Source organism: Neltuma alba, unplaced genomic scaffold (genome assembly GCF_004799145.2).
Source record: "Neltuma alba isolate B1F8T4 unplaced genomic scaffold, ASM479914v2 tig00010560_pilon, whole genome shotgun sequence".
NCBI lineage: Eukaryota > Viridiplantae > Streptophyta > Magnoliopsida > Fabales > Fabaceae > Neltuma > Neltuma alba.
This window is the reverse complement of record NW_021635427.1, coordinates 899,163-924,918: the sequence shown is the minus strand read 5'-3', so window position 1 is coordinate 924,918 and position 25,756 is coordinate 899,163. Positions and strand designations below refer to the sequence as shown.

The 25,756-nt window shown below is 35.5% G+C and overlaps 2 protein-coding genes and 2 pseudogenes across 3 annotated transcripts; 3 read left to right on the top strand and 1 right to left on the bottom strand.

Moving 5' to 3' along the window:
- Positions 1 to 1,057: 1,057 nt before the first annotated feature.
- On the top strand, positions 1,058 to 6,479 carry LOC114757084 (peptidyl-prolyl cis-trans isomerase CYP59-like; annotated as a pseudogene).
- A 1,940-nt stretch (positions 6,480 to 8,419) lies between these two features.
- On the bottom strand, positions 8,420 to 13,768 carry LOC114757094 (DEAD-box ATP-dependent RNA helicase 36). The gene is given in 13 exon segments (XM_028946080.1): positions 8,420 to 9,024; positions 9,489 to 9,576; positions 9,578 to 9,585; positions 10,492 to 10,573; positions 10,651 to 10,854; positions 11,009 to 11,136; positions 11,139 to 11,210; positions 11,213 to 11,335; positions 12,125 to 12,294; positions 12,297 to 12,365; positions 12,368 to 12,874; positions 13,266 to 13,336; positions 13,638 to 13,768. Coding segments are annotated over 11 exon segments (1,479 nt in total). The 5' UTR covers positions 12,747 to 12,874; positions 13,266 to 13,336; positions 13,638 to 13,768; the 3' UTR covers positions 8,420 to 8,868.
- A 6,069-nt stretch (positions 13,769 to 19,837) lies between these two features.
- On the top strand, positions 19,838 to 20,677 carry LOC114757096 (histone H4-like; annotated as a pseudogene).
- A 650-nt stretch (positions 20,678 to 21,327) lies between these two features.
- LOC114757095 (uncharacterized) lies at positions 21,328 to 22,495 on the top strand. 2 transcript variants are annotated; one of them, XM_028946081.1, is made up of 2 exons: positions 21,328 to 21,758; positions 22,240 to 22,494. In XM_028946081.1, the coding sequence occupies exons 1-2, from the start codon at positions 21,472 to 21,474 to the stop codon at positions 22,331 to 22,333; spliced, it is 381 nt and encodes a 126-aa protein (XP_028801914.1). In that variant the 5' UTR covers positions 21,328 to 21,471; the 3' UTR covers positions 22,334 to 22,494. The 2 variants fall into 2 exon arrangements, with proteins under 2 accessions (XP_028801914.1, XP_028801915.1); XM_028946082.1 differs by having other exon boundaries at positions 21,331 to 21,758; positions 22,233 to 22,495.
- The last annotated feature ends 3,261 nt before the right edge of the window (positions 22,496 to 25,756 follow it).

Below are 25,756 nucleotides of genomic sequence, written 5' to 3'. Positions count from 1 at the left end.
AGAAAACAACCAGTGTGCATCTGATGTTTGTGTATGGTAGGGGAGGGTTATGGGGGCTATGATAGTTACTCAATTATCACAGTTATCTGAATAACCATAAATGTTGCTGTGCACACTCCTCCTTTTTTTTCCACATGGATAACTAAGATGACAGGGCTATCACTCTCATAAGATTATATTGGAAGTCTTATTTTATTATTTTTTATGGCGGTGGTCACGAGGCTCCATTTTTACATTGAATATGGATATTTTGATAATGTTTTGGTAGTTTTATATTATTTTAAGTTTATATTATCAATTCCTGAATTAATTAACCATGGCAACTACTTTCAACTTATGGGAGTACATTTTTGTGTAGTTTTCAAAATATTTTAACTTATTAACCATTTTGTCTCCATTAATTTTTCTTGTATTAAATAGCCTACTTTTACAATACAGAATCAGATATCATATTTATCCAATATAATATTATTGACCATGACATTATCTGTGTAATTATTGAATAGAATCAAATATTTGAGTTTCAATCCATTAACCCTTTTGTCTCCATGAATTCAATCTTTTTAAAGGAACATCCATTTATATACTTACATATATAGCATATTTCTAAAAATATTGATAATGATCTACCTTAACTGTAGATTTCAAAAGCTTCATGATATTTTATTTTAAATTAAATTGAAATCATTACTTGAAATAGTAATATAATATTCAACTAATTATTTTGTGATAATTAATTTTTTATCTTATATAAAAGAAAACTACCAATTCATATCTGTGTATTGCACATGCACTATACTAGTTAAATCTTTTGTTTAAAAAACAAAAGAATATAATATATTTTATATAGAAGGGTATTTAAGACATTCAGCTGTTTGTTTTGCCTACCTTTTTTTTTCCCCCCTCATTTTTTCTCGTCGATCCGAAATGAAGTTTTCACTGCTTCAGTCCAGAAAAAAAGTAATGAAGTTTCACTGCTCTCTCTTTTCTCTCCTCTATTCCTTTTTTCCCCTTTTCCTTCCAATTTTTTTCCCATCAAACGGAGTGATTTGAATTATTAGCTGATTCGTCCCTCGTCCTTCTCTCAGGTCGCGTGAGTGTCAGCGGTAATCAGCTTCCGTCGTCCTCCCCATTACCCAGCGAAACGGCAGCTTTGAGGGCAGCGCCGGACGGGAAGGTAGAGGAGAGAAGCCGTTTCCCTCACGGTCTTCGTTAAACCAGTTCGACGGCAGCTCTCCTTCTCTCTCGGTTAATCGTGTACGAAGGCGCCCTCCAGTGGTAAAATTTCACCTTGTAACCAACGCGGAACTCGGAACGCTTCTCCGTTTTCGCTCAAGTACGGGAAGATGTCGGTTCTAATCGTCACTAGCTTAGGAGACATAGTGTTGGATTTGTACACCGATAAATGCCCCTTGACGAGTAAAAATTTCTTGAAGCTTTGCAAGTGAGTCTAAACATTCCATCATTACATTTCTTTTATTTTTTAATAATTTTTTCTGATATAAATTACAATCTATTTTTGGGTTTGGCTATTCAACTCTTCTCCCACTGATTTTAAGGCATCAATGTTTAGTTCAAAACCCGGAACCCTGCTTCTTTGTTAACCATTTATCACGTTATGAATTTAACAATGGAGATGTTCAAAGATACTAGCTCGCTTAGATATGAGATATAACACTAGTTTGAGGCATTTTAGTATCTTTCCGATCCCCCAAATGAGCCCCAACAGTTTTATGTTGTTTGTTTTACTACTCCTGCACAACGATTTACACGAGGCTATGGTGCCTAAGACTTCCATCCTTCCAAATACTGCTGCTCATAACATAGTATGTGCATTTCAGAGTGCTTATTCATATGACAAATTCTTCATTTGATACATATTGCAAGCTCAGATCATGCTTTTTGGTCGTTAGAGGATTGAATAGAGCACATAAGAGACCGTATTATGGTCGCTTTATTCTTGCTCTATTGAGCTGCGTATTGGCGTGTTATGAACATGCGATATGGTTACTTGATATCTAGTTCAATGATGGCTGGCTATGAGCCGTATGACTGTTTCCCTATAACTCCTATAGATTGATTCAATCCGCACATAAAAATAAGAGATATATGAGTGTTTTCCAATAATCAAATTACATGAAAGCGTTTTCCTTCTCATCTCTCACGAGGCCTTCAAACATCTTGTTTCAATAAATTTTTCTGGTGTTGGGAATAGAAATTTAATATTGTGATTCAAAATTATAATTAGAGTGGCAAGAAGTCAAGTCTGACTTGGAAGAATTGAACATATATATCATACTGTAAGCTTTTTGCAACTCTACACTTCTCACTCCACTATTGCAAAACTCTAACATCTTAACCTATTTAGATTGATAAACTTAACCTCTTCCTTAAGTTGAAAGGTGGTGCACAAAAAATGAAATGAAATAAAACTAAAATAATGAGTGTCTATATATTGTACCTTGTTAAGCTGGATTCGTATGGACGTTCATACTTGGTCTAGCATCATAACTAATTCTTTGTTACTCTGGACTTGGCCTAGGATTAAGTACTATAATGGGTGTCTATTTCACACGGTTCAGAAAGATTTCACTGCTCAGACTGGTGATCCAACTGGAATTGGGAGTGGTGGTGATTCTGTATACAAGTATGAAACCTGAACTTATAACTTTATAATTCTATTGCACTTTGAAGTTTGATCTAATATTTCTAACATCACTCTTTCTTTCAGATTTCTCTATGGTGATCAAGCTCGCTTTTTTAGTGATGAGATACATATTGATTTAAAACATTCGAAGACTGGTACAGTTGCCATGGCTAGTGCCGGAGAGAACCTGAATGCCTCCCAGGTACAAGATTAGTTTACTTCAAATGTTCTGTCAATCTTATAAGAGAAGGAGAAAATCTTGAATTAGTTTTTGCTCTTATCTTTAACCTACTGTAGAAAATTGCTTTTGAATAATCATTGATTCAATTTAACTTTTACAGTTCTACATCACTCTGCGTGATACTCTTGATTACCTTGATGGAAAGCACACTGTAAGTATTTTCTGCTCTCATGCTTTAGTTGCATCACTGAGTACAATTACATCCTTGTGTTGAATCTTACTGAAAAATTTTCACTTCCATATTTTTGATGTTGTGCCTTCTTTCTTTTTTGTCCTTGTAATTTAACCATTCCCCACCCGCCTCTCTTGTACGGCCTTAAAATGTTGTCATGAGATATACGATATAGGATCACACAGAGAGAGAGAGAGAGAGAGAGAGAGAGGGAGGGAGGGAGGGAGAGTGGGGGATTGAGATCTAATTTATAGCAATTGAAGGCCGGAAATCCTTCTGAAAGGATCTAAAAGAAAAGGTAGGATGTTCAATTAACACAAGAAGCATCCCCCCCGTCTGATGTTTGTGAAAAGAGAGAGTAGGAGATTGAGAGAGAATCAGAGAAGGTTAGAAGAAGAATTCAAGTCTGATTAATCTGTCTATAGGCAACACATAACTTGTATCATGAGTCCTCCCCCTTATTTATGTTTTAACCTAGGCTAATGGTCACTGGCACACAATTGAACATAATTAACTTATAACTGACATAGCTAATTCCTAGATTCACTCGTCTTTACATAACAATACTCCCTCCCCCAAAAAACCACCCTTGTCCTCAAGGGTTTAGAACCTGTTGCTGAAACTGATATAAGGGAACCCTTGTAGCCTCTTCATCTGGTAAGCTGTTCCATTCCACCAGAACCTCTGTTATGATCCTTCCTTTGCTTCTCCCAACCCTTTTATTCAGAATAGTTTCTTGTCACGTGTGTGTCAGCCACGCAGTAGGTTGATGCTGTTGCTTAACTGATGGATATGGACAAAGTTTAAGGAGGGATACATCAAAAACAGGATTTATCCTTGATTCTTGAGGAAGTTCCAGCTTAGAACCTACTGGAACAACCTTTTCCTTAACTCCATAGAGCCTTAAAGACCTTGGTGCAAGTTTCTGTGAGCTTCTTGTAGCAGCAGAAATTTGTATATAAATTTCAAAAACTCTCACTAACCTACTTCAAAATATCTATCAGTTCCCTTTGCATCAGCTTTTTGTAAGATTACTTCCCTTGCTGAGAAACTTCTATTTACAGCCTCAACAATAGCTTCTTTTGGTAAATAAGGAGCATGTGGTGGAGGCTTTTGCCTACAATAGCTCATAAGGAGTTGCTTCTGTTGCTGTGTGGAAAGTAGTGTTGTATCACCAGTTGGCATGTGAAAGCCATTTACTCCATCTTTAGGTGTCTCCCTACACATACACCTTAGGTATGTCTCCAAGCACCATTTGGATTGTCCATTGGTCCATGGGTGATAGGCTGAAGATAGCTTCTAATTGACTAAATCCCTTAAAATTCCTTCCAAGTTGCTAATGAACACAAGGTCTCTATTACTTATAATCTCAGTTGGTGCACCATGTAGTTTATAAATGTGATCCATTAAGTGCTGTGCAAGGGTGGCAGCTTTGTTGGGCGAGAAAAATGGCAAGAAATGAGCATATTTGCTCATTCTATCAATGATACCTCATATGGTGTCCTTCTCTCCAGATTTAGGAAGGCCTTCAAGGAAGTCCATTGTGATGCTTTCCCAGATTTTGTTTTTTTTGTCGTTGGTAATCTAAGAAAGAGCTTCATGGTTATTTGACAGACACTTCTAATGAGCAAACAAAAACCTTACTTGTAAATGAATTATTGTACGTCTTAGCTGCCAAGATTCTTACTTATTTTCCATTAGATATGCTCACATTGCATTCAAAATCGTTTTTGCTAGGGCACTCTATTATTTAGTTTAAACTGCACAAATCTACTCTGATTGTAGATAAATGGAGAATTAGTGATTACTTTAATATAATCAAGCAACATCTTACTTACTTCTTATGACGGCAGAGTTTGAGGACAAGCAGGCATGTGAACAAGCATATTTTAAGGTTTGTATTAAGATGTCTTTCTTCTATGTTTCTGTAAATTAATGACCAGTGTTTTGCTCCATGGCATTTAATGTTTTGATATTGCGGTTGGCTATATTGGCTTTTTGTCTATTTACTTGGTTGGCTTAGTTAGATTCTACATAGTCTATGAATTTGCTCAAGGTTCTCTCTCACATGGCATCTTGCATTTTATTCTTTTTTGAAGAAAAATCATTTTTGCAATGCTTTTTTCTGCATGGTTGTCTTAGCTTTCAGTGATATTCTATCTGAATTTGAATTGTGCTTTTAGATTTTTACTGGACTGGTAGTTTTGTTTTTTGTTTTTACCTATCCTGATTTTAAGATGGGCAAATTTTCGAGAATGTGACACAGAAATTATATACCAATTTACCATGCTATCAAAACTATCATCCAGATTCCAGATACTTATAAACCCGCAAATCAGTGTGATAGATACTTACATCTATTGTACTTTTTATTTTTACTTGCACAACTGGGTTTCCATGAAACAAAGCTCCGCCTTTAGTTTTTTTTTGTTTGTTTTTTTTTCTTTTTTTTTTTTTTGGGGGGGGGGGGGGGTGGGAAATTAAAGCATTACTAGGTTTCCGGGAAACCGAGTTGTGTAGAAAAAGTTTCAACAGATAGGTATCCATCACACCGGAATTGCAATTTTACGGTATCGGGGTATAGGTCCTTATTTTAATTGTGTATTATTTGTTAAATAATTTTCTTTGGTTTTTTGTGTGTGTGTGTGTTTTTTTTTTTTTTTTTTTTTTGCCTTTGGGGGGGGGGGGGGGGGGGGGCATCATGATCAATTTGCTTTCAAGACGTGTCTTTAATGATGATGTATTTCTATGATTTTTCTTTTCACCAAACAAAATGTTATTTCCTATCCTTGTTTTCTTCTCCCCCCAAAACTGCAGATGGATAATGCTTTGATTGATGATCGAAGGATACATGTGGATTTCAGTCAGAGTGTGGCCAAACTATGGTCACAATATAGGCGCAAAGATCAAACTTGGTAAAGGTAAGGATAAGAAATATTATTGTGTATAATCTGGCCGTTCTCAAGGTGTTATGCTGAATGTCTTTAGTTTTTTTCTTTTTTTTTTTTTGGGTTGGTATTTCACTATGCGTATTTGGATATAAATATTCTTATCATAATCTTGACATGAAATCATGTGGCTGTAGGTAATGGCTGCTTCAAATGTGGTTCTACAAACCATATTGCCAAAGATTGCACTGAGGATGGTAAGAATAACCAACGGCAAAATACATCTTGAAGGACGACCAATGCTCAACGTGGTGGTGTGATGGATGCAGGTTTGACTCACTATTGGTTGTGCTGGTCTCTGTTTGTGTATTCAAATGCGTGACTGTTGCTTCATGGTGCAGGTATGAAATGGTTTTTGATGGAGATGGTGAAAGAGTCCAACGCAAGGAAAGGGACACAGAAGGCACGACAAGGATGAGCCAGTTGAGAGAAAAAGTATGCATATGGGTCACAGGGATCAAGAGATGGTAGGCTCAGGCAGCAGAGATAGATATGGTGATAGAAACAAGGAAGATATGAAAGAGGTGCAAGAGATGTGGATTCCCGTGCAGAGAGGAAGATGGGGAAAGTATATAGATAGACATAGAGATGATGATGGTTATGGTCGGAAAGATGATCGAGACTCTAGGAGGAGATATGAGGATGATCGCCATACAGAGAGACGGGCTGGTGGAGATCATAGGCGAAAAATGGATACTGGCCATGTCGAGAGAAGGGATGACAAGGACAAGGAGTACAACAGAGATAGTGAGAAGAGAAGGAAGGGGTTCAGGTGAAGATGACCATGAAGACAGGAGGAGAAAGGATGACAGAGATCATAGGGCGAAACTGGAAGACCGAGGCAGGCAAGATGCGAAGAACGAGTCCAGACAAAGAAAAGGAATGCAGATGACGAAGAAGATTATAGACGTCGAAGGGAAGAACGTGGCCACAGAAGAAAAGATGTGGAAGTTTGACGCTGATCGGCATAGGAGACATCGTAGTGACAGGAGATGACCTTCTAGCCTCCTTTTATCATAATCCATGACGTTGTATGTTTATTTTCCTCTGCAGGTGCTCCAAGTGCTAATGTTCATTTTGCTTAAACGGCAAGTGATATTAAAGAAAATGACTACCGTATTTTGGGGGACAAAATACATGGTACTTTAGGAGATACCAAATTGAGAACAATTGAGTGATTAAAAACCCAGATTAGATACAGAGAATGAAGAGTTTATGAAGTAAGTGGAAATGGAAATGGCTAAGGTTTTGTTTGGTTCAATAGAAGGAAGGGGAGGGGAGGTTAATTCAAGGAAGGAGAGGAGGGGAAGGGAGGTCATAGGTTTTTTGTTTGTTAGAGGGAGGGAAAGAGAAGAGAGATTTCTTGTTTGGTTTATAAGAGAAGAGGAGGGGAAGTAATTATAAATTGACAAATATGTTCTTATTTTTATATTTAGACTGTTTTATTCTTTTATTATAATATTTATATCAAAATTATTATTTTTTAACTTATCAATTTCAAAAAAACCAATACCTCACTTACATGTGATTTAAAAAAATTAGAATAAACTAAAAAAAATTAGGAAATATGATAAAAAGTTTAACATTCTATCTCATTAATTTTGTATTTATATGAATTGATACATATTAATATATTATATAATTAAATACACACGTTATGATATGTATATTAATATATATGCATGTTTAGACCTATGTGAGATATAATATACATGCTATGATATACATTTATAATATACACATGTTAAAGAGATGTATATATTATATAATTATAATATTATATTATCATTAACAAAATATTATAAGTGGCTGAAAAGAAAATGATGAAAAAAGATTTCTAATAAGAGGGACAAACTTAGACTATTGAAAGGTTAGTATAGGTAGTTTACTCAATATTAAAACATAATATTTCTCCCCCTTCCAAAAAATTTCAAATTTGGAGAGGAGCATAAAGAGAAGAGGGGAGCACTAAAAGACATTTGTTCCTTCTCCCTTTTATTTTTCCCAACCAAACATATTTATCTTATCCCCTCTCCTCCTTCTCTCTCAACAACCTTTCAACCAATCAGAGCCTAACTGAGATTTTAAAGTGTTTGGAATGTCAATGGAAGTGTGATGAAAATTGCATTTAATGTATTTATATTTGAAAAGACCAGAATACACGTTAATTATTTTTTTTTTTAAAAAAAAAAAAAAAAAAAAAGGCCCGAGCACATGAGGCACGGCCACCACCGTCCGCAACAACTCAACGGTTGTCCATCAATTTCATGCGATCACCACCGTTGCCAGAAATTGTTCGGAAATCAAGCAAAAGAGATCGAAGACTGGAAATTATGTATATGAATGGGTAGCTCTAGGGAAGTTCAGGTGTTTACTAGCATCGCACATTACGATAATCCTTCACATATGCATTTTCTGACCATAGCAACTCCTGAAAATTCAATGCAGTTAAATATGAAGAAGCCTAATTAACTGTAAGTTCAAATTATTTTTTTACAATCAATTTTCATGAAAAATTCCTTCTTTTAATGACAAAGGGAGCCTGATAATGAACTCTAATAACCTACTTTGAAAAATGATTCTACAAAATTTTTTGCACAGCGAACTTTGCACGACTTTACCCTATGATTGTCATACCAAGTTCACCTCTTAAAACCCCAATAATATATCTGTCGTTCGATAAAAAAACCCCTATAATTTCCTCAAGTCACGTTGAACGGTGCATTCTCAGTTTCTGCTTCTGCTCTTTTTCAGCATCCAGTATTTTCCTCCTACCCAAGCTTCTTCTTGCTCTTGTTATCAGTGATCCTTTTTTATCTGGTAATGCTTCCACTGCCTCTACTTTTTTTCCCTTCGTCCTTCATGCCTTTGTTTCTTTTCCTCTTTTGCTCCTTTTCCTTAATAATCCTTTTTCTGCTAGCATTTTCAGTTTCTGCTTTTTCCGCTCTTCTTCTGCTTTCTCCTCAAAGCCATCATCCAACATTTTCATTTCGGCAACATTTTTAGCACTGAAAACCTGCAAAACATCAAAGAAAACAAAATCAACTAAACAAAAGCCACAAATGAGTGTTGTAATTATACATATTAACCATCATCATTCACCTCACAGTAGCCAAAGGGCTTTCCATTACAGTAGCCGAGACAAAGGCTTTAGATTTATCTCATCGAACTCAGTAACTATTCTTATAAAAATGAAAGCAGTTAAAATAACAAGGATATTAATATGTTTAGTAGATATTAATAAAAATAAAAAAAACCATATATTTTTTTGACTTAGTCAATTACATGTCCACTCGTTTGACTCTCTCAACTACAGAATGGTCAGGTTGTTCACCAGGTTAGTGGGTGAACCGCCCAGTCTGGTCTAAATTCAAATAACTCATCAAGGAGAGCGACAACCTCAAATATGAAAATGGAACTTTCAAGCAATCATTAGATATTCAATCACCAGAACAAAAAATAAACCCGAAGGTACCATACCTTTTTCATCAGAGAAAGCACCTCATTCTCCTTGTATTCAACCAACTCCAGTTGCCTTTCAAGAAGAGCTTCTACTTCATGAATGATGAATGTCATTCTGTAAATGCCAAGGAAAAAAAAATCAGATGCAAAGATAAGACTCAAAAAATACCTCCATTAACAGTAAGTGTAAAAATATAATTTGAATTACTTTACAAGCTATCTTTAAAAGAGTACGAAATCCACAAATAAATTGAGCATTTGTGAAATAGCAGAGAACATATGTACATTATAGCAAAAGAATAGAAGGATCAAAATAGGTAATATTTGTTCCCCCTACTTCATTTTTGGACAACCATAACTGATTTTTTTGATCTAACCACTAAATCATATGATGATCCAAGAACTATGTCAAGCTTGAGGGCTGAAAGTGATGTTTTATAACTACCGAAAGTGTAACCAAATGTTATGTGCCCAAAAAAAATTACAGAAATAAGCTCTTCCATCAATCCAAATTTTCCTGATGCATATTTTGAACTATTTGTCAGTGATGTAGAACAATGGTATGTTATACATTTTAAGCTCTATTTTTTCCCAACAATCCCCCTGGGGCCCTCTTCTCCAGAGAAGAAAGAAAAAAACTAAAGATAAGATTGCCAACCAACGCCTGCATCTGCCGTTGAAACCGGTCTATACAAACCACTAGCTGAGCAGAAGCAAAACAAAGCACATTATGTCATAAAATATGCAGTGGCAAGATTTGTCCACAAAAGTTTTGGCTCTTTCTCCCATCCTAGCACCAAACCATCTACATTGCACATTACCATAGTTATTGTTGTTGTTGCTTTTTTTTTTTGGGGGGGGGGGGGGGGAGAAGTGGATTGCACCGAAACATGTATGTAATGATGCAAACAGAATAGACATTTAAATGTGATAAATCATGAATACAGTACCCAAAAATGTTGCACCACAAGCAGAAGAAAGAGAAAAGCAAGTTTTAATATTGCTTCTAACTTTGTTTTACCTGGGTAACAATACTCATTGCCAGTCCTCCTCTACCTGCTCTTGCTGTCCGACCAACACGATGGACATAATCCCTTGGAAACCTGCAGTGCATCTTTAAGATCAGTGCTATCAAGCGTTAAGTAGCCAACAAAAATTGAAATTGAGCAAGAAAGGTTACCTTGGGACATCATAATTGATGACTAGATCAACCGTAGGAATGTCCAATCCTCGGCTGGCAACATCAGTTGCAAGCAGTATAGAAACCTTTCCTGATTTAAATTGATTCAGTGCTTCAAGTCTCTGAGTCTGGGATTTGAATGAATAGAGAGCTGCAGCTTCTTGGTCAAGTACTTCTAGCATTAAACTTAATCGATGGCAATCTCTGCAATTTTTTAACGATAAAACAGAATAGTTATAGCTAATCGAGATGTACAGCCTTTATCACATGATTATGAACTCAAAAAGGGCAATTACAAAGCACAATGCCATAAGAAAAGTGTCAAAAATTCAAGCAGCATTTCATTTAGAAATAATACCTGCATGTAGAGAAAAAAACCATGGCAGAGCGAATGCCCATATCTTCCATTTGGGACAATAAATGCATTAAATAAACCTCCTTCACTTTGTTGGGGACAAATATAATTTGTTTGCTCAAGCGTCTCAACTGTTTTTCAGGCCTTCATAGGCCTCATAGACATAGAGTTTGTCTTGGTAACGCTCACGCAGCTTCTGTAGATTATACTTGTTGTAGTTGCAGAAAAAAAAAGGTTTTTGCCGACTTTCTGGTAAACATTGAAGATCAATTTCAAATCCTCCTGAAAGCCAACATCAAGAACTCGATCTGCTTCATCCAAGACAAGGAACTGGAGAGGCACAAGTTGAAAACTTCAGTAAAAAAGTAATTAGATAAAACATATGAAACTTCAGCTTTTATCAGTTCATGTAAGTTCCCAGTTGTCACTTCTCAAACCTACTGTAGGACACACTAACCCTATGTTTGGATGGAAATACGTAGTGGGTGATGCAAAAATAGAGAAGGAAACATGAGGTAAAATATATTCTCCTGTTTATATACAGGGAAAATAAAGAAGAAAGGAAGAACACACAAAATTACAAGGGATCCACATGTTTTCTCCCCAAAGTTTTCTCTTCAAAAGCAGAGAAAATTTTGGAGAAAACCCAAAGGAGAAAAAGTATACGGCCCAGATATATTCCATATGGCGTTAGTGCCATTGTGAAACTAGTCACTTTTTCACCACATTTCGTCCAAATATAAGTGGGGCAATTAATTACTCCCCAAAGTTCCACATATGACCCGTACACTCTAGCTTGAGATAGTGTTGATCATGATATGACCTGATTATGATTGATTCGGATTTGATTCTAAATGATTAGGACTGGTTTGTAATTTACTATAAATATTAAGGGAAGTTTTTTTGTAACTACTAATCAAAAATATGTTATATTGTGTCCTTACAATTAAGAGACTCACGAAGGTTAGTCCTTACTCACTACATTTTTCCATTTCTCTCCAATTTTCTCTCCAACCATCAATAAAACAACATTTATTAGAGTGGCACTGAAATGACCATGAAGACATAGTAGCAAGAACAAAGCTTGAAACTCAACAACAGGGGAAAAATCATTATCACCTTAGTTCTAGAAAACACTGGAGGAATATCAGGATTATCCTCAAGCAAAACCTTGATCCTTCCCGGTGTGGCAATCACAACGTGTGGCCTGGATGTTAAAGTCTTGGCTTGTTGCAACATATCCATCCCTCCAACCACCACAGCTATCCGCACGTGCAAGCATGAACCCATGCCCTAAATTGCTCTGCTAGTTGATATGCCAACTCCCTAGTTGGCGTCAAAACCAAAGCAAAAACCCCAAAGGATGCTCACCCAATCGGTGAAGAATTGGTTAGCAAATGCTGCAGTCTTCCCACTTCTGTCTCATCATGCCAAGCACATGGCAGCCATCTAGAACCTTTGGGATGCAATGTAACTGGACCTGTCGAGGCTTGCACATTGCAAGCTCTTTGCAAGTCTTCACAGCCCATTCTGCAAGTCCAAGCTCCCCAAAAGTTGTAGGATTGAAATCAAGATCTGTGTCATCTGACTTTCCAAGGTGTTGGCTATCAAAGTTAATGTCTTTGGTGGCAACAGCGGTGGAGGCTGTAGCAGATGAGGCAGCTGGCACGTGGTCTTTTGAGGATTTATGAGACTTGGAGAAGAGTGGAAAGTTTTCATCCACGAGAACTTGTTGGTCCATTTTGATAACACAATTGCTGGGTAAGCTAATATATTATTGCTGAGCTTTCCTTGAGAAACTGTATTAATATCACAAGCTCAGTATACACTATTTGGCTCATCGATGCAAGGTCATGGTCTTCTTCGTACCTGAAGACATACATGTGAATAATAAATACAACACTAATGTTCTAAAATATTGATTATCTTCCATGCTTCACTAGCACTAACATTGATACTGTTCATCAAGTTTAACATTTAAATTTTATAGTATTTACTTCCCCAGATGTAACAGCAAAAAGTTAAGTCAAAGTTGGTTTCATTTCATGCTGGATTCTCATGCTTTTTATAATGTCTGAGGTAAAGTATCTACGTTTTGTCAAGAAAGTCTAAGCTCAAGACCGCTATAATTGTCAAGTATAAGCCCATAATCAGAAAATCCATGCACTCAGTGCTTCAAATAATTTCCAAAGCCAACACATTAAAGAGCAAGACGTTCCATCATAAATACGAGCAAAAACAATAGCACATTCTTGAATACCTGTTTCTCCTCGACTCAATATTCAGTAAGAAATATTCGGCCAATCTTTGAGCTAATTCAAAGCCACCTTTCTATATTAGATTTTTACGTCAATGAGATACTGCACCAGGAAACCCAAAAGAACAAAAAAAAGCATATTTCAAGCAAAACATAGCATGGATGGAGCAGAAATCTAATTAAAAGAAGCCCGCGCACATAAAAAGAAGCAGATTTGAAACATATTTGAAGAAGAAAAATCTGTAGATAAAAAAAGAAAAGCACAAGAAGCAGATTTTAGGGGGCAAAAAAGTAAAAGAAAAAAAACAGCATACAAGAAACGTGAGGGCAGGTGAATAGGAAAACACTGAAGCACAAAAGGGACGATGATGAAACCTGGAGAAGTGTGGACGACGGTGAAGGCAAGCAAGGCAACAGTGGGAAAAGGTTGGAGCTGGGACAGGAGGAACAGACGGCGGGGCACAGCAGAACTAGCAAATGCAAACTAAACAATAGCGCAAAAACAAATGACGCTCGATAGGTGATAAGTACTCCAACACGGAGAAAAAAAATATTTATTATTGAGTCTCAAAATTGTAAATTATTTAATAGAATTACTAGTATGCGTTTAACTGAGTAAGGGTTTTAACTTATCCTATTCTGATTGTCCCGTCCCAGTCCTGATCAATTCAGGACGGGACGAGACAAAAATAATTTCAAAATAAGAAAACTACAAGACGGAAGTTTTTTTTTAAAAAAACTTATTTATTAATAATATATTTAATTATTTAATTCACTTATTAATAATAATTATTTTTATTTTATAATAATTTTCAGCTCTCAATTTGTCATGTTATCTTAAAAAAGCTTTTTTCTCAATAAAATAATTTATAAAATAATTATATAATATTTCTTTTATAATTTCTTTTACAGTATTGTTTTTATACATTTTTTACACTATATAATATATAATTAAACTTTTTACATAATATTTTTTAACAAAATTTTTATCCTTAGAAACCCAATAAAAACTAAACATTATGACATAAAAAATTTATACAAAAAATTATAGTTTTTTTTTAAAAGAAAACAAGACATAAGACAAAAATCTCATCCTGTTCACTTAAAGAAAAGAAAGGAGAGATTTTAATAGAGATAAGATGGAAGAAAGGGATGGAAGGGGTTTTAATTAAAGAAAACGAAGGGGAGAGGTTTTAATGTTATTCGCAAGGGAGGGAAAATATTTTTATATAAGTTTACTCTCTTTTTTTTATTTGTTTCTTATTTTGTGAAATGTTTAATTACGATTTTATATTATCAAAATTAATAATTTTTTTCCAACTGTCACAATTGAATAAATGTAACTATAATACATAATAATGGGTAATATATTTACTAATTCCTCCATTCCTTATTATATGAGACAAATAATCAAATTACGTTATAAAAAAACAGTTAAAATTAATTGAGGACAATTAATATGTAAAAATATAATGTTTTTTCCAACAATACCCATTAATAAAGAAAGAGAGTATGATAGAGAACAATTAAATTATTAAAAGAAAGAAAGTGGGAGGGAGAGAGAGTATGAGTTGGAGACAAAATAAATAGGGATAAAATAAGAAATCAATACAAAAAAATAGAGACAACTTTTAAAGTGTCTCTTATATATGGGAACATGCTATAAGTATCAAATGTCTCTTATAATAAGGAACGGAAGGAGTATGATCAAATGAATAACTTCTTTGGCAAATTATCAAAGCAAATTTTGTTACTTTCCTTCTTCTTCTTTTTTCCCCCTGTAAGAAGTCATTTTCAATTATCTCATCAAAAGTCAGGGCATGTAGAGAATGTAACCGTTAATAACATTATAAAAAAACAGCAACGAACAAATGGTTCATAAAGATCTTCCATTTGAAAAACTAGGACTTGTTCATACGTACCAAACAACAAGTCTATTAGGTCCACTTATCAACTAATTAAGTGCCTCACCACAAGCTACTGCTTTCAGCAGCCAAAGCTGCCGCCGGAGTTTGAAAGAATTTATGATAGTACATTGCTTTCACAACAAAACAATAACAACATAAATAGTGGATCACCGGATAAAGCTCACTTATTGGCTAATTAATGCTTTCAACAAACAACAACAACACATAAATAGTAGGGGTCAACAGACAAAGGTAATGCAATCAAGATGCTGATTCTTTACTAAATCAAAAGAGCAAAATGACTTACTTGTCACTAAACTCCCAATCAAAATGAATCAAAACTCGTGGCATATGAAATCATACAAACAACCTTTGTATCACCTACCAAGTATACAGCCAAGTTAACTAACAGATTATAAACAATACTTATCTGATCCTTAATATATAACTTAATTGGTTAAGTTGATTTTGTTTCTTATATATTATCATCAATTTTTTTAAATTATTCATATGATACTTTTTCAACTATATCAACTAGGAGATAAAGAGAAGATACTAAGAAAAATGTTATGATGTTTAGGGAAAAAAAAAAAAATGTCATATTCTCATAATTAATTAAGTTACCTAACTTTTTAGGGAAAATTGCAAATAAAGACCGTGGAATATAAAAATAAATCGCAATTTGGGTCCTTAATTTTATATAATTGCTGTCAGAGACCCGGTCCCAAATAAGAATATGAAATGTTAGGTAAAAGACAAAAACGCCCTTCTGTTTTTTGGCAGTCCCTTGTCTACATGCCCTAACTTTCTTTCTTTCTTCACTTTCCAAGTCGTCTCCTCTTTTCTTCACTCTGACTCGTCTCCCTCTTCTTGATGATGAACCATACAATCTCTTGAAGAAATTGAGCTAACACCATTAGAAATCTCCTTCTTGATGAAGACGGTCCATCTTCTGGTGTTTTGATGACTCGAGTTCAATATTTACCAAAACTGGTGATAACCTGGAAGATTTTGATCTGTTTGGCAGTGGCGAGGTATGGAGCTGGAAGGCGATGACATCTAACTATAGGAAAAGGGGCCAATGGTCCAGATAAAGATCCTAGTTGCTTCGGACTTTTTAAAGGGAACTTTCTTTTGTTGAACATTCTTCTAGAACAAATTTTTGTTAGAAATATAACAGCATTGTTTAAGATTCTGAGCTAAAGACTCTCTTTGAGGTGCTTCTTATCTTGTTTTTACGTTGATAGATGCTATGCTAGAATCTTAGAAAGCATTTTAGACTTTGAATCTTATAAAAGTCAATGCAATTTCTTGTTTGTTTTGACAGTAATATGAAAATGATGACTGAACCAAGTGATAAGTTGTTGAAAATAACAAATTGACAATTCTGATACCCCTTCACGACAAGTTCAGTAATGCGAATACCAAAGTTTAGGAAGGCAAATAACAACTTCTGATAAGGCAATTCATAGAAATTCGAGTTTCTGTGTTAGTTAAGATGACAGCTTTTTCAGATTTCTTTAGCAGATCACAAGTTCTGATACATAATTCATGACAAGTTCAGTAGGCGAATGACAAGTTTAGTAAGGCGAATGACAACTTCTGATAAGCAATTCATAGAAATTTGAGTTTCTGTGTTAAATGATAGTTTCTCATTAGGTTTCATACTTTTTTCTGTTAAAATGATTGGATTTTCACATTGATTATCAAATGACAGGTTTACAATAGAATGACAAGTTTCCATAAAGATTTTCATACATTTTCATACTGTTTTTGGCTGGAATTGCAATTTGCATATTTCTGACGGAACAACTTCTGATAAATATGAAATGACAAGTTTATAATGAAAAATGACAAGTTAATATGGCAAATGACAAGTTCCCATAATGTTTTCATACATTTTCATACTTTTCTGTTGAAATTATAATTTGCACATTTCTAACAGCACCCACTTTTGATAAACACGAAATAACAAGTTCATAATGGAAAATAACCAGTTAAGTATGGCAAATGACAGTTTTCATACATTTTCATACCTTTTCTGCTAGGATCACAATTTACACATTGCTGATAGCAACCACTTCTGATAAACAGTAAATGACAAGTCTACAATAGCGAATGACAAGTTAAGTATGTAAAATGACGAGTTCCATAACGTTTCCATACAATTGTACATTTTTCTGTTAAATAACAATGTGCAGATTTCTGACAACAAACACTTCTAATAAACAGTAATTACAAGCCCATAATAGCGAATGATAATTAAGTATGTAAAATGACAAGTCCCATCACGTTTTTATACAATTGTAAATTTTTTGTTGAAATAACAATGTGTTAGATTTCTGACAGTAACCACTTCTTATTAACATCTTTATCATCAATTTCACCTCTCATTTCCTCCTAATGTATAAAATTATAGCACCAGAACTCTCATAAGCCCCTCAAGAAGCATGCTTATATCAACACCAACGGCAAATGCACTATGATGATCATATCCACTCACAAGTGCATCCTCAACCATGAAATTTCCAAATGTAAATTGTCATATCATATGAACAAGAAACCATCAAATTCTACATATAAGGTGAGAACTTTATTCATTTAGCACTGTATTTAAGGCTCGTTTGTTTCTCACATCCCACACCTTGATCGATTTATCCACCGAAATACAATCATCATATTTGATTTCCACAATTTAGAGCTTTTTTGCAATTATCAGAAGTTGGTGCTGATGCAGAAATGTGCAAATTGTATTCATCCAGCAGAAAAGTATGAAAATGTATGAAAACGTTATAGGAACTTGTCATTTGTCATACTTAACTTGTCATTTTTTATTGTGAACTTGTCATTCCGTGTTTATCAAAGTGGTTGCTGTCAAAAATGTACAAACTGTATTTCTAGGGAAAAAAAGTATGAAAATCTTATGGAAACTTATCATTTTCTCTTGTGAACCTGTCATTTTCATAAATCAATGTGGAAATTCAGTTATTTAAACAGAAAAAGTATGAAAACCTAATGGGAACCTGTCATTTAAAAAACAGAGAAACTCAAATTTCTATGAATTGCTTATCAGAAGTTGTCATTCGCCTTACTAAACTTGTCATTCGCCTTATTGAACTGTCATGAATTATGTATCAGAACTTGTCATCTAACTAAAAAATCTGAAAATGCTGTCATCTTAAACACAGAAACTTGATTTCTATGAATTGCTTATCAGAAGTTGTTATTTTCCTTCCTAAACTTGTTATTCGTATTACTGAACTTGTCGTGAATTGGATATCAGAACTTGTCAACTTGTTATTTTCAACAACTTATCAAACTTGTTATTTTCAATTATGAACAGAAGCTGAAAATTAAAATAGAAATGAAGAATAAAAAATCCAGATTTGTTGGGCGTTGTCTGAACACCAAGCAATCATCACACACTTGCCGTCGTCGCTGCAAACCATCTTCGACTTCAACGCAGAACTCGGTGACAAACTGGAACTCAATTCCTTCCTGAAGCTAGGTTTCAACAAATCTTAACGGGAGTCTTGTTGAGCTTAATTATTGTTTCCCTTGGGCATCATTCTTCTAAGTCCTGTTATTCACTTGCTTTGGAAAAGGAACAAAAAGATGACAGAGGGAAAAGAGAAATGAGAGAAGTTGGGAGAGATGGGGTTAAGGACAAGGAAGTGGGACTGGAGAATAAGGAGAAGGAAGGAGAATGAGATAGGAGGAGGAAAAAGAAACACGGAGAGAAGGATCGAGGGGAAATAAAAGGAAAGAGAAGGATATGATAGAGTGAAAAAAGACAAGGAGAAGCAGAAGGCGTTTTTGTCTTTTACCTAACATTTCATAATTCTTATTTGGGACCGGGTCTCTGACAGCAATTATATAAATTCAAAGACCCAAATTGCGATTTTATATATTCCACGGTCTTTATTTGCAATTTTCCCAACTTTTTAATCTAATTAAATTAGTTAAATAAATCTTACATTAAGGATTATAATAAATTTTTTTCATAAAAAGATAAAATGCATTACCAAAAGATAAAACGTTTACAGAGGTTACAAAACGAGAATAGACTGAAAATAAAAAGAACCTACAAGGAATAAAGTAAACACCTACTTTCCTAGACAAAAAAAGGTCATGTAAGGTGTCCTCCCATATAATATCAGATGGAACAGATTTAGAGATAGAGGAGGATAAAAACAAAGCCTTGGAGCAGTAAATCCCAATCTCATGTCGTGATTCATGAAGTCCAGAAGAAGTGATCCATGCCACAGATGCTCAAACGCAAGAGGGAAGGAAAACCGCTGGGGAAAGTGGGAAACCTTCTTTCTTATTCAGCAGAATTTTTTTAGAGGACTACCACTGAGACAAATGATAGCATAGCAAGTGAATTTTTTTCGTTGCCTTTTGGATTCAAGGAGAGGAATTGCCCCCAGCCAGTTCCAAAATGTCATATGATTGATCAAAAGCCAATTTGGAGCATAGAAAATGACTACTTTGCCCGCAAAGAGCTTCCTCCGAAACCTCATTTTTAACAATTTCATCACACCAAAATACACTACTTTGAATATACGAGTTTTTAAATCAGATTATATAATTTCTCAGCACTCACAGTAAGGACCGAATGAAGCCATAACATGAAGAACAAGAATGAAGAACAGCCACTTAACTGAAAGAAGGCGCCAGCGACGGCTAGAGGAGCAGGTGGCGGAAGCGGCTTGAGGAGTAGGTGTCAGGAGCTGCTGGAGGAGATAGTGTCGTAGGCGGCGGCTGCTGGAGGAGGAGATGCGAAGCAAAAACGGCAAACCGAGCGGAGCAGAGCGGCTGAAGAGAACTTAATTTTTTAAAACATTTTTTTACCTCATAAAGGGAAGAAAGAGGGGAGGGGGAAAAACAGGGGAAGAGGCAGGAGAAGTGCAAAAGCACAAAATGATAAAAATGGCAAACCGAGCGGAATAGAGCTGCTGAGAGAACGATGGGGAGAAAAAAGTTTTCAGGGCTACCGCGTTTCGAAGGTCCTAGCAAATATCGTTCCTGAGAGTTAGAGTATTTGGGAGTGAAAGATGTCGGGTCGTGGCGAAGGAGGAAAGGGACTGGGAAAAGGAGAGCCAAGAGGCACAGGAAAGTGCTGCGTGACAATTTTCAGGGTATCACGAAGCCGGCGATTCGTCGTTTGGCCAGAAAGGAGGCGTCAATTTCACCAAGAAAAAAAATAAAAAGAAGAGGAGGCGTCAAGAGGATTAGCGGTCTCATCTACGAGGAAACTCGTGGTGTGTTGAAGATTTTCCTCGAGAACGTGATTCGCAATGCTGTTACTTACACTGAGCACGCTCGGAGGAAGACGGTCACTGCCATCGATATCGTCTACGCACTTTAGAGGCAGGGCAGGACTCTTTGGTTTCGGTGGTTGATTTCCCTTTTGCTTAGGGTTTTCTAGTGTATTATTTGCTAGCATTGTAAATCATGTCTGAATTGGGTATTGTTCGCCGTTTGGATATCTGCTATGGATTTGTTGAACTCTAATCAACAATGTCTATTGGAATTTTGCTCTCGATTCAGTTGCTTGACTATATGATGAAGAAACTCTGATTCCTCTCAAAAAAAAAAAAAAGCCTTCAGGCTGAAGATGAAGATCGGAATATTAATAAGCTGGCATCGGTATTCAGTCTGAACATGAGTACGATACGTGGATTAAAAAATTAACTAAATTATTTATTTATAGCAAATAGATATCGTTTTTTTTTAAATATCTTTTTTAAATTAAATTTATTGGTTTAAAATTATCATTTTATTTATCTTAAAAAAATAAATAAATATAAAAATAAAATAATTAAGATTTTATATTTAGGATTAAAAATAAAATTAATAAGTATTATATTACGTTTTGGTAAAAATTATAATCAAACAAAAAAAAATAATAGAAAAAAATTATAAACAATTTAAAGAATGTATAATGATAATTTTCAAAATAAAATTTGTAAAACTTATTTTTTAATTAATTTTTTCTAAACTTTTTTATCCCCATAAAAAGGGCAAAACAGGGGAGAGCGAGAGAAGCGGAAAATAAAAAATTTTCCCGCTCCTCTCCTCATTTTATCCACAACAAACACAGTTGATACTTCCTTCTCTCTTCCCTCGAAAGACCCCAACCAAACAGGCCTTCATCCCCGTATATTCGTAGTTCCTGCTTCCTAGTTCCTGCCTCTGCCAAGAGCGTCCACTGATTTGCCATCAGAGTTAGAACCACCAAATCCTAACACACTCATAATTATCATTTCCGTCAGTATCGCGCGACCAGCAGATGTGAAATGGCTGGTCCTCTACTTCGAGACGTTCTGCTTCGTCGCTTTCGGCTCCAAAACTTTCGCCCTTTTGTAGCGGGAATCTCCGTGCATGTGACTCCTCACCACTTATTCTGCAGTGGCCCCACCGTCCCGCTGTCGGGACAAACAGATGAGAAAGCAAGCGATGCTGCTCAAATCTCCAAGCTACCGGATGTCCTCGCTGATGATGAATGGAAGGAGAAGGCAAAGGAGATCGTCAAGGACATTGATCCCATCGTTGGGCTTGCGAAGGATATCCTGTTCTCAGGAAGGTCGGTTTCTGACCCTTATTCATTATATGAAATTTGTTACTGCTTGTTGTACTCCAACTGCTCGTCGTATTGCCGCTGAGAATCCGAAACACATTTTCGAGTACTATCCGCATATGATCAAACTAAATGCACGAGAAATATGGAATAATGCTGAACATATTGTCGTAATAGGCACTCATAGTTGCGTAACATAACCAGTACAAGGAAGCAGTAGCCATGGAAGATAACAGAAAGAAGAAGAGAAGAGACTCTCCCGCTCTTGTGAGAGAAAGGAGACGCAAGATCCAAAGTTAATATTCTCTTTTAGGAAATTCCTTATGAGACTAATTGGCTCTTGACAGGGAACTAAACATTATAGTATCATTTGCCTCTGAGCTCTCTTGATTGAGTGATAGAGATCTATTTACATATGTAGGGTAAAGTTCTTTTATACCTTACTGTGTGACCAAACTAACTGGACCACATTTGATGAAGGGAAGAGTAAAATCATGATTTGGCTATCCTCAGCAGAAGATCTGATAAATATATGGACAGACAAGCATGACATTGCTGTGAGAGCATCAAATCCTCTATAATAACTGCTGAAAACAATGCCTGCCTGCCTGTGAGACTCTGTACGCAGATACAATTTTTCTGTGATAAATTCTGTGTCTCCATCATTTGTTCACATTAACATGTGCTGCGTCTTTGGAGTATTTACCAGTATGGCTTCTTCAACAACTTTGTTCTTTATTTGACCTCATAACTATCTTGATTTCATGGTAGTGTTGCTATCAATTTATTTATCTTGTTTTTTTTTGCATCTGCAAGGTATGCTTGTAAAGGAATATGCGGGATTAACATGCTTCTTTTGTATGAGCATTGCTTTTCATTGGAAACAATATAATTGCAAATTATTTGTATGTTTTCCTGGTGTGGATTGCTAGAATGGGTTAGTAATGTGGAAATATGATTGGGCTGGACATTCTAATCTGTGGCTGGTCCAGTGTGCTGGGCTTCACCATCAGACCAGCTGTTAACCCCCCCCCCCCCCAAAACCAAAAATTAAATCCAACCAAAAAAAAAAAAATTCCTTTGCCTCAAATATACCATATCACATACTTAAACCACAGCGATGCAAATTCTGATACTTGAAAAGTTAAGATTGAAACATAGAAACTATATAATGTATCATCACATTCGCACTTGCTAGAGTCATAGAATATACACCTGCAAAGGAGAAGCCAATTCTGAAACTTAGAAAATGGAAGAGGCACGCATCAATCCGACAGCAAAATGACAACAATTGTCAACACAAGTGGACATGTGCAGCCACATGGAAGTTCCGGCTACATTAAAATGGAGAAGGCTTGAGTTTCTTGATGATTGACAGGGAGGACATAATAGTAGCAAAGGGAAATAAGGAATAAGAATCTAATTTAACAGCAAAGAACATTATATCCATAACAGCCACGTAGCATTCAAGACTGAACCACATTTAACCAGCCACATGATATTACAACAAACACATTCTAAGCAAAGCATCCACCCACGTGAATATCCAGCCTCATTAGAACAAGAATCTAATTAAAGCAACCAGCCACATGGAAATTAAATCTTAAAACAGTTCTCAGAACTAGTCAACATTGATAACTTCCTCATTTTGGGTCGAAATTCTGACAATTCTATTAGGGACTGGAATACTGTTGGTTTTGGGTCTGTTACTCCTTTGTTACGCTACTAGGTCCAATTGCTTGTGACAGAAAACCATATCAAATTATGGATCTGTTGAAAATCCTCTCATTTTCAATTAAATCCAGTCATTTTTTTAAGCTTCTTTGGCTGCTGATAACCTACAAGAGACACTTTTAGTGACTTATTTTTATTAAGCATTATTTTCCTGCCAATTACATGTGATGAATTGACAGCTCAAGAAAACCTTTTTTGTGATCCTCTATAATTCTTGTTCAACACTTATACTAGACAAAATGTTTAAAGATGAATGTAAAATCACTATCTTGCCATATTACAATTTAATCAGCCGATATAAGTAGCTGCACTCTTATTTTCCTCCTCTTCAGTGGAACCAAACAAAATGTTTGAAATGCTAGCTTGTGCTTCCTGAAATGCATTGCCATAAGTAAAGGGTATGTTGGTTTTACCTATTTTAGTTCTGTCTTGGGCAGCAATTTATCTTTGACTTTATCTGGCTCACCTTGCTATCACATCAATGCATTGATATACTGTGCTGTTCATGAATACATTGTGTAAAGTAAATTCTCTGTGCTGGAATAGTATGAACATGAAGATATTCTTGCTTACCCATACTTTCGAATCTGGTCATTTTTGGGTTACCAATCATATTTTGTTCGTAAGTCTTAGTTATGACATTTGATTAAATGACATGAGAGTGAGAGTATATTCCTTCCTAGAAAAGACCCAAGATGCATAAGTATATACTCCTCTAATCCTATTTATAAGTCACTTTCAACATATTTCATACAGACTAAGAAAAACTTTAAATTTCATTAACTTTCATTTAAAATTCAACACCTTTCCAACTTTATCCATATTTAATATATATTATTCCTAATGTAAACAAAGTCAACATAACAATAAATTAAGGGTAAAATTGTATATCTATATAAAAAATTTCTCTAAGTGCCCTATAAATGGGACCAAAAAAATCCCTATAAATAGGACCAAAGGAGTACTTCATAAGTTCAAGTCCCGCTATCCCTAATTAGGTGGATCATCCTTATTTGATTTTCTTTGGTGCAGAACCATTTCTTGCGTATATTACTAAATAGCAATGTAGTTAATGATATAGACGTGATTCTGATGAGATAGGATAATCTTGGTGCTGTCTAATGCATTCTTTTCAAGAGACTTACTAATGCTCTCTTTCAATTCTTATTGTTTGTAAATTGCCTGCTGTAGATTTTTGCTGAATATTGGGCTTCTCATGTTCCAGGTTGGACGTCATCCCGTGTTTAGCCACTCAAAGTGTCTTTTTGTTGTAAGAACTAACGGTAGCCAGATTGACTTCTCCTATCGGAAATGCCTTCATGAGTACATTAGGAATAAGTACCCATCTCATGCAGAAAGGTTTATTCGAGAACATTTAACAAATGGGTTTGGTTGGTTGCAAGCTACGCATAAGTGAGGTGTGCAAATGCATCCCCTCACTTTAGAGAAAATTGCACCCGGGGATGATATGTTTGCTTCTATTTTTATATTTACATGCCACAGCAGTTGACAACAATGCAACTTGTTGTCGAGTTAGTAGAATGCTATTGATTTCTTTGCTATGTTTAGTTTGCAACTTCTAACTTCTAAGTAGCAGTTGCTGTACATTAAGGATAGCATATGATATCGTGTGTAGTGGTTGTTAAGGAATATCTGCAGCATCAGCAATGCTTCTTTTGCATGAATTAAATTTCTGAATTGCTTTTCCTTTTGAAAGAAATGATTTAATTGCAAATTATATTTAACCCCACAAGATTGTATATTTGTTCCCCTTACAATCTGAACACTTTCCTGCTGAATTTTGAATGATATAGAAACTTTGTTGGGATATCTAATTCTCTATTTCTCTTAGAATGGTGCTTCATATGTTGATAGTGCATTCTTTTATTTCTCTTCAGTTCTGGCCAAGAATGATATATTTGCATGACACTGCCACGATGGCACTGCCAGGTGAAGTGCTTGCCTCTGTTTGTTATCACAATGAAATCTAGGAATATTTTATCTCCTGAATTCTCTGGTAGCATAAGATCTTTCTTGTTGCTTTCTTCTGATGCATATTACAAAACTATCAGTTTATTTTGAGCTTAGCTTCATAATAATGGTTCTTGGTTTGGGCAGCAGACCTTAGGAAGTAAATAGTCCTGCTAGTCTATGATGTTTCATAACATCCATCCTATTGTCTTCATAAGACACTCTAATTCTAGTTCAACCTGTTTGTCAGTCAAAATTCTGACTTAATCCTATTCGGGACTGGTATACTTTAGATCTCT

What these genes read in the sequence shown, in the direction of transcription:
- LOC114757095 (XM_028946081.1), top strand. Translation starts at nt 21,472, where the DNA reads ATGGCTGGTCCTCTACTTCGAGACGTTCTGCTTCGTCGCTTTCGGCTC. An exon ending in GATATCCTGTTCTCAGGAAG is followed by an intron (nt 21,759 to 22,239) that starts GTCGGTTTCTGA and finishes TGAAGGGAAGAG; the next exon opens with TAAAATCATGATTTGGCTAT.